The sequence below is a fragment of the Rhyacophila brunnea genome, unplaced genomic scaffold (genome assembly GCF_057557595.1).
Source record: "Rhyacophila brunnea isolate RB1 unplaced genomic scaffold, BYU_Rbru_1.0 scaffold_13, whole genome shotgun sequence".
In the NCBI taxonomy this organism is placed as follows: Eukaryota; Metazoa; Arthropoda; class Insecta; order Trichoptera; family Rhyacophilidae; genus Rhyacophila; species Rhyacophila brunnea.
In genome coordinates this window covers 39,439,334-39,451,568 of record NW_028232785.1, presented here as the reverse complement: position 1 = coordinate 39,451,568, position 12,235 = coordinate 39,439,334, and the positions used below count along the sequence as shown (strand labels likewise).

Here is a 12,235-nt window from a genome sequence, read left to right as displayed (position 1 = left end):
TGCCTAAATAAGTCTTCAAGTGTAGCTGTAAATAGTTTAGGTGAGATTGTATCACCTTGTCGGACTCCTTTGCTGATAGGAAATGCGCGATGGTTTATAGAGATGTTATTGCGCTACTGTATATATTATTGAAAATATTTATATAGCGCCCGGGGATTCCTTGATTTCTGAGTGCATCGAGTATTGAAAATTTCTTTATGGAATCGAACGCTTTCTCATAGTTTTTATAACCCATGGATAGCGGCAGCTTGTATTCCTGTTACCGCTCTCCGATGACTTGGATATGGTCCATAGTGCTGTATCCTCCTCTAAAGCTCGTTCTCCTGGCTGGTTCTCGTCTAGTACATATTGCAGACGGTTTGAGAGAATTTTATCTTAGTGGATTATTGGATTTGCATCCCTCTGCTTCTAAGGTAGGTATGGCATTTGCATCTTTATGCTATGCATATCTTGGACTAGGACTTCCATCTCTAGGCCTTTTTATTAATTAAGCCTTTAGCATGACGATTCTTAAAAAAGACTCATTTTCCCCAAAAATGGAGTTGAAGCTTCTGAGGTACAGATATTATGTTGCGCCATTTATTGTTGAATGCATAGAATCAACGACTTTTTGGTAAGACCTACAATCCAGCGGTCGGTATGTCCAAGTTCCCAATGGCATATACCTAGAAAGATAGATATATTTTATGCTGGTAATTGGTTTAGTCCTATTCTGAAGAGTGCAGTTGTCAGAAAAGAACATGATGTATCTGCTACTACTATTTTCGTGTAGGTACAGCAAAACGCAAGAACTGATTTCGCTGGCACCTCTGTTAGCCAAAGTTTTAATAAAAAACTGGCATTTACCAAAGATATTGGACAGTGCAAACTCTTTGGCATTGACCTTTATTGTTGCCTAATTAAGTTTTTCAAATATTGTAACAGTTTAACTTTTTTTATAAAAAAAAGCCTTTACATTCCACAGGCAACGTTGAGGAAGGAGCGTAAATCAAAAAATATTACTATAGAATCCACAGATTTGGCGGCAATGGTACCTAACATGAGATTTTCACCACGAGCCATTTTGTTTATTTTATAAATGAGTTGGATAGGTAGGTAGGTACTGAGTTTCCAACAACTTTTCTCATTAGTACCAGCGATCTTAAAGGATTTACAATAAACTGAATCATTTTGTATCAACATATCGATAAGACTTTAGAAAGATTATTTATTTTATATATAAATCTTTAAATTAAACTACGAGTATATATAGAAATAGGTATCTACCTAAACTTAGTATGTAATGATAGTCCCATTAAAAAATTGATATAACTAGTTGGAAACAAAATGTATTAATTAATCGAAAAGGTTTAACAAGTCTGTATTTTCTGTGTATTTCGCGATGTCTAGTTTACTTCTGTCATCCTTGGACGTCACGTCCTTGGTGACCAGCAATGACACGTGTGTATTTCCGAAATATATTTGAATGATAGGTTGGTACATGCTAATTTAATTAATTTATCAAAATATATTTTCCAGCAAGTTTTGAAAGTTGTTAGATATACCCACTTATAGTATATATATAGTAGGTATTTTTTAATGTATCTGAAACCGCGGACTCGTGAAATTGACCATTGAAGTAGAGATCACATTTCAATTAATTTTAGTGGTATATATTTGGTTAGGAATGTAGGTATACACTTTTCTCAGATAGGTAGGTATTGAACTCTCGAAAAGATGATAAAAAATACTGTATAAAAATGGAGCAGCATTCTAGCGGTGCCTAGGGGCGGCATTTTGTCTAGGGATGTCACTGAAATCGAAACTCTTGTCGGACTCTGAACAATAATAAAAACTGCTATAATATAAGCGCCCGCGATGGCCGAGTAGTAATGTATCCGCGTGGTAAGGCGAGGGTCTCGGGTTCAAATCCTGGGTCTGGCAAAATTCACATATTGATTTTCAATGTGTTTTTGAATCCAGAGGATGAACCTTTTGGTTGAGCAAAGTGGTTAACGTCCATTTCGCGTAAAAAATAATGTGATGAAACCTCTTTGTGAGGAGGCCAAGATCCACACCGGGTTGTGAAGCCAATTAATAATAACAATATAATAAGTATTCAAACTTTTTAATTATAAAGTATTATGTGATTATTATGTTAATTTACAGTGGATTATAATGAAAGAATAATATACAATAGTAATACCAATTTTTATTATCCAAACCTTATAATATAACAGGGCTGCAAACTACATTTTCAAAACAAAAATATAAAAAAAAATCAATATACTTAAAATATTTTTTTTTAATACTGAATATAAAAAACATCTAAAACAAACCCATCGCGAGACCTCATGAGTTCCGTCACCATGGACGACCCTCCCTTTCCCTGCAGCGATGCTACAAAAGAGATCTACGCACTGCTCGTCTCACATATCGCGAGACGTGACGATGGACCTAGGTAGGTAGAACGAAATAAATTGTTCTTGCCATATGCCTCAACACTGGGTGATAAATGACATGGTAAAGTAACAGCAATGATCAGTAAGTATACAAAATTATATTTTATATTTATGAGCAAATCCAATATTAATATATCTAGTTAACTTTTTTTATCAAATTTCTAAATGAAATGATAGAACATAAAACTAATACAATCCTAATTTACATGTCAGCATATTTTTAAGTGGGTAACCATGAAAATATACATGTACACGATCCGATAAATTGGTGTGGTTAATTTTCAACTTGTAATAATTAAAAAAAAATAATTCTGGTCTTAAAGTCGTTTGTCACCAGTATGTGTCATTTTATGTATTTTGAGATCACTATTTGCGATGAACTTTTTAAAACACACTTCACATTGATGTGGTTTTTCACCAGTGTGCGTCATTTTATGATTTTTTAACAGATTAATTCGCCAAAATTTTTTAAAACACACATCGCATTGATGTGGTTTTTCACCAGTATGAGTCATTATATGACTTTTAAGATGAGACATTAGAGAGAATTGTTTAGAACACACATTACAATGATGTGGTTTTTCACCAGTATGTGTCATTTTATGTTTTTTGAGATCACAAATTTGCTGGAAATTCTTTAAACAAACATCGCATTGATGTGGTTTTTCACCAGTGTGAGTCATTTTGTGTATTTTGAGAGTACAAATTAGCTGGAATTTTTTTAAACAAACATCGCATTGATGAGGTTTTTCACCAGTATGTGTCATTTTATGTATTTTCAGTTTACTATTTGCGTTGAACTTTTTAAAACACACATCGCATTGATATGGTTTCTCACCAGTATGAGTCATTATATGACCTGTAAGATTAGAAATTCGAGAGAATTGTTTAGAACATACATGACATTGATGTGGTTTTTCACCAGTGTGAGTCATTTTGTGTATTTTGAGAGTACAAATTAGCTGGAATTTTTTTAAACAAACATCGCATTGATGAGGTTTTTCACCAGTATGTGTCATTTTATGTATTTTCAGTTTACTATTTGCGTTGAACTTTTTAAAACACACATCGCATTGATATGGTTTCTCACCAGTATGAGTCAATATATGACCTTTAAGATTAGAAATTCGAGAGAATTGTTTAGAACATACATGACATTGATGTGGTTTTTCACCAGTGTGAGTCATTTTGTGTATTTTGAGAGTACAAATTAGCTGGAATTTTTTTAAACAAACATCGCATTGATGTGGTTTTTCACCAGTATGGATAATTTTATGTCTTTTCAGTTTACTATTTGCGCTGAACTTTTTAAAACACACACCGCATTGATGGTGAGACTCCGTGCATGAAATGTAGTGACTATTTAGATGATTTACAGATTCAAACACTCCATAACAATTATTGCAAATAAAGTTAAGTGGAAAATATGTAACTCTTCTCAACACAATTCGAACCACCTTTGGCAAGTATAATTTCGAAACTTCCTGTTTTACGTTTAGTACATCTGTAGTTATCTCTGAATATTGTATCATATTTTCCATTTTATTTGTTGAATCTGTTATGTTGTTATTGGTCAGGTTATTGTCAGGCGTATCTTTTCTAACGACTTCCAATAGATTATATGTGAAACATTGCTGGGAAGAAATCTACAAAGAAATAGGGTTGTATATATATTTAATTCAACAATATTAAAGCAAATAAAAACAAATTGTGTGTTAGCAGTAAAGTTGTAAATAATAGGTGTTTTTTTTTTTGGTAAGATAGAACTTACAAAATTGTTAACTGTCAAATCGTTGTATAATGTGTGACACCCGTTGATTACATCACATTACTGATTGGTTAAGTCTAGCAAAGAAACACGAATAGAGTCACGTTGAAAAATTTACCAAATCTGCCTAGAAAATATGTTGCCGATTCGCGCAACCTATAATTGAATTTTCTCGCAAAATTGCGTTTAGTGATTTAGCTCATTGTAGCTTAACAGCTATTAGCACATGGATTGGACCTGTCAAATGTTCTCCAAATTCAGATGATATTTTCTGTGGAGGTTTGCGAATTCACTGGCTGATGCCGATAGTTAAGCAAATTGGCGCATTGAAAGCCAACATTATTCGTGTGATACAATTGGCATTGCACGAAAAAAGTGGACTAAATTGGGCGACCAGTATTTGCTTCGTTGAGAACAGCTGCAGTGGCAATATGCCATAAACCATTAAAAATGTAAATGCCATGCACGTCTGTTTTTTAAATTAAAAAAACTATCAAAATTTATCTTGTGTTATTCTTTACAGTTTTATGTTCTATCGGGCTTAAAACACATTTATAATAATTGGAACGTACCTGTTCTAATGGATTCGAGCAGTCACGTTGAGTATTACCATTATCGATTGGGCGGATTGCATTGACAACAAATTCTTTTTTGATGACCACTCCTACATTTTCTGACTTTATATTTATCAGACCGTTTTCGCGATTCTGAAAATAACATTATTAATATTATGCAACAGTATCACAGTTCAGCCAAAGTAGGCCGCCTACAAGTCTATCTTCTGCTATCAGTGACCGCTAATGTATAACTTTGGCATGCGAATATAATATACTCACCGAGCGATATTTCAAACAATTAAAATATTGTTTTGATTATTTTTTTTACAATATTCGCACCAGAGAACTGGCTTAACCTACCTGGTATGGTATAACAGGCTACAGATAGATGTTTAATATGGAAAATTATGGGATAAACTAAGAAATGTGTTATTTTTCAATAGTTACGTCTGTATGTTAATAATATGCATTGTCTGTTACGCAACTATAACGTGCATCCAATATTGCAGGACGTCAGAACGCTTTGTAAATCTTGGGTTTTACGGCCTGCCCGCCATAAAATAACCTGCTTTAGAATATTTGTCCACAGCGATGGCTTTGACATAACTATTTACCTGTTTTTTATTCATACATTTGTGTCTCCGGCTGAAAGCGCCTATTCATGTAGCGTCTCTAGGCAATGGTGTCGTGTGTGAAACGGCTCTAAGTTTAAAACATAATATATATTGCAAATTCCAACCTTCAATATAAGGCTGCACCATGGTAAGAAAAATAACACATTATACAATAATTGAACCAACCTCACGTATTGGGATGAAATCTGAATATGAACAACCCGGTTGAGGATCGTCACCACCACAATATAATGGGTCAATAATATCTTCGATAATCTCGCGCTTGATGACGGTTGGTTGATCATTTGTCTTAGAGTTTATATCCGACAGGTCCGCTTCAAGGGACTGAAAGAGGCGTTATTATACATTGTATACACAGTAAAACCAGTTTCAGTTAACGTAACTTCATTAAGTGTTCAATAGTTATAATTACAATGAATTGGTAAGTAGGTACATAATAAATGTATTTCGGTTATAGTGCCGCAGATGACCGCATGACCATTTATTATTTTGTTTGGAAACAGTTTATCCCACGTAGACAATTACGTTAAATACCCTTTTCTGTCGGCGGAGATGCTTTCAGATCAAATAATTTTTGTAATTTTTTGATATTTCCATACATTTTGATGCAGCATTATCACACACTCAGGAGCGGGTTAGGTTAGATTAAGTAAGGTCAGATTATGTTTAGTCTAAAAAAAAGTTATAAAAGGCACCATTACCTGTATTTCTTGAAACAAAGTTTAATATCATCGTAAAGTCCCATCTACATCTGCGACTTTTGTTGTCAACCTCATAAAATTTAACGATAATTATCATATTTTATTGGACCATAAATTACATTAATCGTTTGTTGAACTAAGTTGACAAATGTTGGAGTTGCCAAATCCGTCCTCATTGCGATAAACATGTGGCGACATTTAAAAATGAAGTCAGCCATCATAAAAATAACCACTTTAGTCCGTAAGTTTTAATTACTTTTATCGTATTGCGGATCGAATTTCTGTCGCGAGACGAAGTCACCACTTGTTTCGAGGACTGGCGGAAAATCAAAAGAGTGAGCAACATACTTTAATAATGGATCATTAATAATTATTGTTAATAAAATTCATACCAGTTGATTTTAATACGAAGTGCTACGTAAGTAGGTAGGTACAGGAATTTAGTGATATCGACTGACATACATATATACATATTTTACTCTTCATTCTCCCGTGTAGGTAGCGATTGCCAATCAATTGGAGCATATGTCTAGCACTTATTTTGATTACTTACTTATTACGCATTTTGTGATATTTTTTACAGAACCAAAATAATAGTATTTTCGGACTCTCCGAAATCTCGTTCTTGACAATTTTTTCTATATTGCATCACGTACATTCAAAGATCTGGTGTCAACCAGAAGGTTATAATATATTTTCTCAGAAAGTGTTTTTTAAAATGATGTATGTTCAATATTAATGTATGTTCAAATTTTTGTTAACGGCCCACGTGCTCGTCGTAGGTCAAAATTGAGTTTTTATTGTATTCTACTTTAATTATAGTTTGTCAATTTATGGCTACGGCCGTATATTGTGGCTTAACCCCTGGGGAATGCCATAAGAAATGGCGTATTTCAAAAAAACACTACCTTATTCTTAGTTCAATAATTATTATAAAGCAATCATTATTCATAAAATGTTTATCACACTTGAATGGTCAAAGACATAGCCTTTTATAAATATCTTTAGAATCATCTTCAAATGTGTTAATCTTGCCGATTTTTTGAATAATAAAATGCCTAATTCTTGTCAAATTTGGGATCACAGAGATTATCAATATAATTTTTTATCGTGAATATTTTACAAAAATTATCTCGTAATAAATTATACTAATGGTTTTATAAATGCGTTTAAAAATTAATAAATGTAAAAAAATCTTAACACCACTGCACAGTTATGTACCGAAATATGACTATATTCTAAAACATTAGAGCGAGAGGTTTAAAAGAATACTATTTTATGTAACAAAAATACTTTATGCAGTCATCAAATGCTTAAAATAAATATGAAGGATAATAAGGCTTCAAAATTTTATAAATAGATTATCTACAACGTTTAAGTAGTGTCCAGGATTATGGTTTGAAAATACAATAAAAACTCAATTTTGACCTACGACGAGCATGTCCCCCCTTAAGTCAGTGTGCTAGGTGACATCATTTGACAGCAATATTTTAGAAAGGGATAGCATGCATTTTTTCAGAAGCGTTTTCAAAATTATGTATTATTGAGTTATAATAGTACATTCTTAAATCTTGTGAATTATTCATTGAATAAAAAAATTTGTTTAAGTATTATAAATTACCTACTTAGTGTGTTATTAAATGTTTTTATATTTCCTTATTTTCTTTCATTTTTGTGTATATTTTTTAAAATATTCAATAAACTGAATAGTTACCAATTTACCTTAATGATTTTTTTTTTATATTCAGTAAATACGATTTAGAATATTTAGATTATTTATCATGTGTACCTACATCTAAAAACGTGGCACGCCCTACGAATTAAAAAAAAATCGGCTTATTTTTGAAATATGTAGAATTTTGTTTAAATGAGCATGCATTTATTATGCAGTTATTCTGTACAATATTTTTTCTTTAATTAAAGGGGTATATTTTTAATTGAGGCCATCAGCATGCTGTACCTACCGAGTTACCCACTTTCCTACTTGTGCATATCCAACTATTACGTAGGTAGGTGGGAACTTTTTATATATTTAAAAAATTTTATAATGTGATAATTATTGTACTGATAATCATTATTAGTATGCCTTTAATCCGTACGAGTTAGAATAGGTACCTAGCTAGATAATGTTATTATCTAGATAGCTAGATGAGTTTGTGGTATATAACTGTAACTTCTTTCTATTGTAACTTTGGGCTTGTTCAGATGGCGCGATTTGACTCACGCGTAAAAACTCGTGCGCATTCCAGGTACAAGTGAATTGAGTCGTTTGCATGTCGATGGCTGGAACTAGGAATTACTAGTTTTGAGTAATGGCTGATCACAGTTTTGCCACCCCTAAAAGCGACAAAACATCGACCCTTCGATGACATTTTGTAATTTTTTTGAGTTGTAATTTTGTGGAACAGAAGAGGAGCGATATACCAATATAATGGGCAACATAGCTCAAAACTTGAAATTTTTGACTTTTCTATGGAATTGAAACATCGATGTAATCGCCGTGTGTCACTTTTCGTGCGCGGTCGAGGTACAGGTGACTCATTGATTGATTTTTGAAACCGGTATTTCGGTATCGGTAAATAATTGAATACCGGTTTCAAAATATGTACCGGTATTGAAATCCCTAATTGCATCATTATTATAACACGCGAGCAATAAAAAAATATAACCATAATTCTCTGATAGGTAAGAATGATTACCTACATGTAAGTGTTTACATGTACCTACCTACATCTACATCGAGGTTTGATTTAAAATAATATGCCATAGATGAAGACAATGATACTGATTATTATCGTATTGGTATTGTTTATCTTTTTATTAAGAATTTATAGTAAAGTAAAATAATAATTTTGGTGTCTTTTTCTCGAAGTTTGATATTGACCAAATTGAAGTAGGTACCTACTGACCTATATCTACGTATATATAAATAAATACCTATAATATTTTTCACTATAATAGGTACCTATATTAAAGAGTGGATGAGTCCCAGTCTCAAATATCGAACGCCTTTTGATAGGTAGGTATAGCATGTCCCGACTCGCGACAAATACGATAAAATAATAATAATCAGGCAAACGTTCCGTGGCTTACAAGAAAAAATGACGTTGTTTCTCTTTGTGGACAAATGAGCAACGTCAAAAAGTAGCAACACCTTCGATTTTATTACCCTATTCCGATACATAGTCGTTAAATTTTATGAGGTTGGCGACAAAAGTTTCTGGTGTGGACTTGGCATAAGGTATCGGTTACTATGCTATATTTAATCTACTGTGTAAATGTCTAAAATATTAATATGAACATCTCTCGTAATAAATGCAGAAGAATCTCAATTTTTCTTAATCCTAAAAATTTTATAATGTTCATGGGTAACGCAATATTATGTTGAGAAAATGACATAGCTACGGAATATAATAAATGACTATGATTTTTAGGTAAGTCCTGTCTGGATAGTTATTACTTTGACAGATCGTGAGAAATGGTTTGAGGTTTCAGTTCATACCACTTGTGACAGTCAGGAAATGGTTTGAAGTTTGCTGGTACAAAGAAATAAACGTTAAATCTAAAACTATTCCGGTTTACTTATAACGCATGCGCAGTGCGTCAGTTTTGAACTGTTAAGCCGTTTAGCTGGAACGCCTAAATTTATGTTGTCATGCAGCATGGTAGATAATTTAGTATAATTTGAGGCTTACACTATTAATTTGTTATATAAAGTTTTGACAATAGAATAATTGGTCTAATCTCACCCCATTTCACGTAGATATTGCTTTTGTTGATGGTATTTTACAGCTGCAAGTAGTTTTTTTATAGACAATAGGCTTACCTTGTATTAAATACCTAAAAAGGACTCACGCGCGATTAATTTTATTCACCATACAATTGATCGCAATTTTAGATAATCGCATTAATTATTGCTTTAAGGTTCAAATAGACTATATGACGATCGGGCACATATATGCTAAGAGCGTTTTAGTGTCTATGATCAAATCTATGCCATTCCGACATTTATACATACATATTGTATGACAGCTATGAAATCGTATTTACACTCTGTGACACCCTATGACACAGGACGCCAACATAAGAAACGGGTTTTTCGACATATATATGACCGATCGTCATAGAGTGTATTTGAAGCATTACATTCGAATGATTGTGATGTATAATAAATCATCATAAATAAATGCTCATGATTTGACGAAAGATTTATAAACCTACACATAAATTGTTTTAAAATATCAGTGTGAGCTTAAACCACTAAATGAAACAATTTGGAGCGAATTAATAATGCTGAAATGAGTTTCAAAGTTGCATTTCTAATTCCAACCTTCTATATAAGACAGCACACATTATAACTACTTACAATTGGCATGTAATTTGAATTTGAACAACCCGGTTGAGGGTATTCATCATCATATAATGGGTGTGTGATATCTTCAATAATATCGCGTTTGACGACAGCTGGTTGATCATCTGTCTCAGATTTTATATTAGAGAGGTCCGCCATATTAAGGTACTGAAAGAAGCATTATAACATTTTGTTAACACGGTGAAAACAGTTTCGGGTCACGTAATCACCATATTACATTGTATAATATTTATATTTAACAAGAATTAGTAGATAAACTAACCTAACCTATAAATATCACAGATGTATCGTAGCTGTCAAATTGTATAACCATGTAATTTTTTGAAACAAAGTTTAATATCACCTTATGTTCCTACATAGTTTGTAAAAAAGGCACAGTTTATAATATTAAACGAATCATTGTTATTCTCAATCTAATGTTATTTTAAAATAATGTAATTTCCAAAAACTAACCTCGAAATTGCAACTTGAAACGTCCGCATTCTTTTGCGTTACATGAGTTCGAGGGTCCGGGTTATTTGGATGGCTAGTCAGCACGTCAAACAAAGGCTTGCCTTCTATATCGGAGTGTTCTCCATCACATTCATGCTTTACATCCATGTTAAGTGTAAATATGGCAGGAACAACGTGACAGCCAGGATACATTCAGGGTAATGTTAGAAAAGTGTTGCCACAATACTGAAAAGTGTTTTCGGTCGATACTAATATTTTTATTACATACATTAAGGCCATCCTCCCACGGCGCAACTGAAGTCCGACGGAACTGAAACTAAAATTCCAGCCAGTATCTAGCTAATGTATTTCAATGGCGGCTCGCTGACGGCGAGACTGGAATCTCTCAGCTTCTTCAGTAAAAAATATTGGAGAAATTCCTAGACGTCGGTTAGTAATCGTTGTAATAGTAAAATAACTACCTACTTTGATTTAATAAACAAAAATCGATTGCCGAAGTAACATGATTTCGAAGAGCGCTGAGTGGTAGGTATTTAATAGCCAATAGCTTAAATATTTGTCGTCATTAGTATGTCTTCCGTAGCATAATGGCTGAATGCGACTAGTTTGGGGCGTTTACCCGTTGGAGATGCCGGGTTCGATTCCCGACCGGTTGGCTTACTTTTTTCAAAAAAGTTTTTTCTATTGGTTGTGATATACTCTCTCAGTTAGTGTTTTTCTAAATAATATAATGGTCATTTATTTTCTTTCGTGAACAGATTATAAACGATTGCTTTAGTTGATTTCGAAAAATGGACCTGACAATAAAATTATCGGCGTCCTCCAAGGTAGTGCAATTTGATATATCTGGACTATTTCCTGTAAAACTTCGTGGAGTCACTGGTTTATGCTGATAAACCCGATGGAAGCCAATATTGTTCGCGATATACGACCAGCAATGCTCGAATAAGTGACATCCAAATTGGGTGACCAGAATTTTCTTTGTTGAGAACAACTGCGGTGACCATATAAATTTTAATGCAATGTAGATATCGATGTTTCGAATATTAAAAAAATGTTTAAAAGTTGTGTTATTAGTGAACCTGTAAATGAACGTACCTGGTCTACTGGGCTGTATTGTCGATCGGAGGAGCCGGGTTGAGGATTGTCATTATTGATTTGGCGAATTGCATCGTCAACAAATTCTTGTTTGATGATGACACCCTCATTATCATTCTCTGACTTTATATTGATCAGGCTGTCTTCACACTCCTGAAAATAACAACATGATTAATTATATTATGTAACAGTATCACCATTATGATCAGC

The 12,235-nt window shown here is 33.2% G+C and overlaps 1 protein-coding gene across 1 annotated transcript in view; it reads right to left on the bottom strand.

Annotated features, from left to right (window-relative positions):
- LOC147077490 (uncharacterized) overlaps positions 1-3,691 on the bottom strand; it is a 39,906-nt gene extending 36,215 nt beyond the window's left edge. The window contains exon 1 of the mRNA XM_085941706.1: positions 2,837-3,691. Coding sequence (XP_085797832.1) covers positions 2,837-3,628 — 792 coding nt within the window. The 5' untranslated portion in view covers positions 3,629-3,691. The remainder of the gene's footprint in view (positions 1-2,836) is intronic.
- Between the last annotated feature and the right edge of the window lie 8,544 nt (positions 3,692-12,235).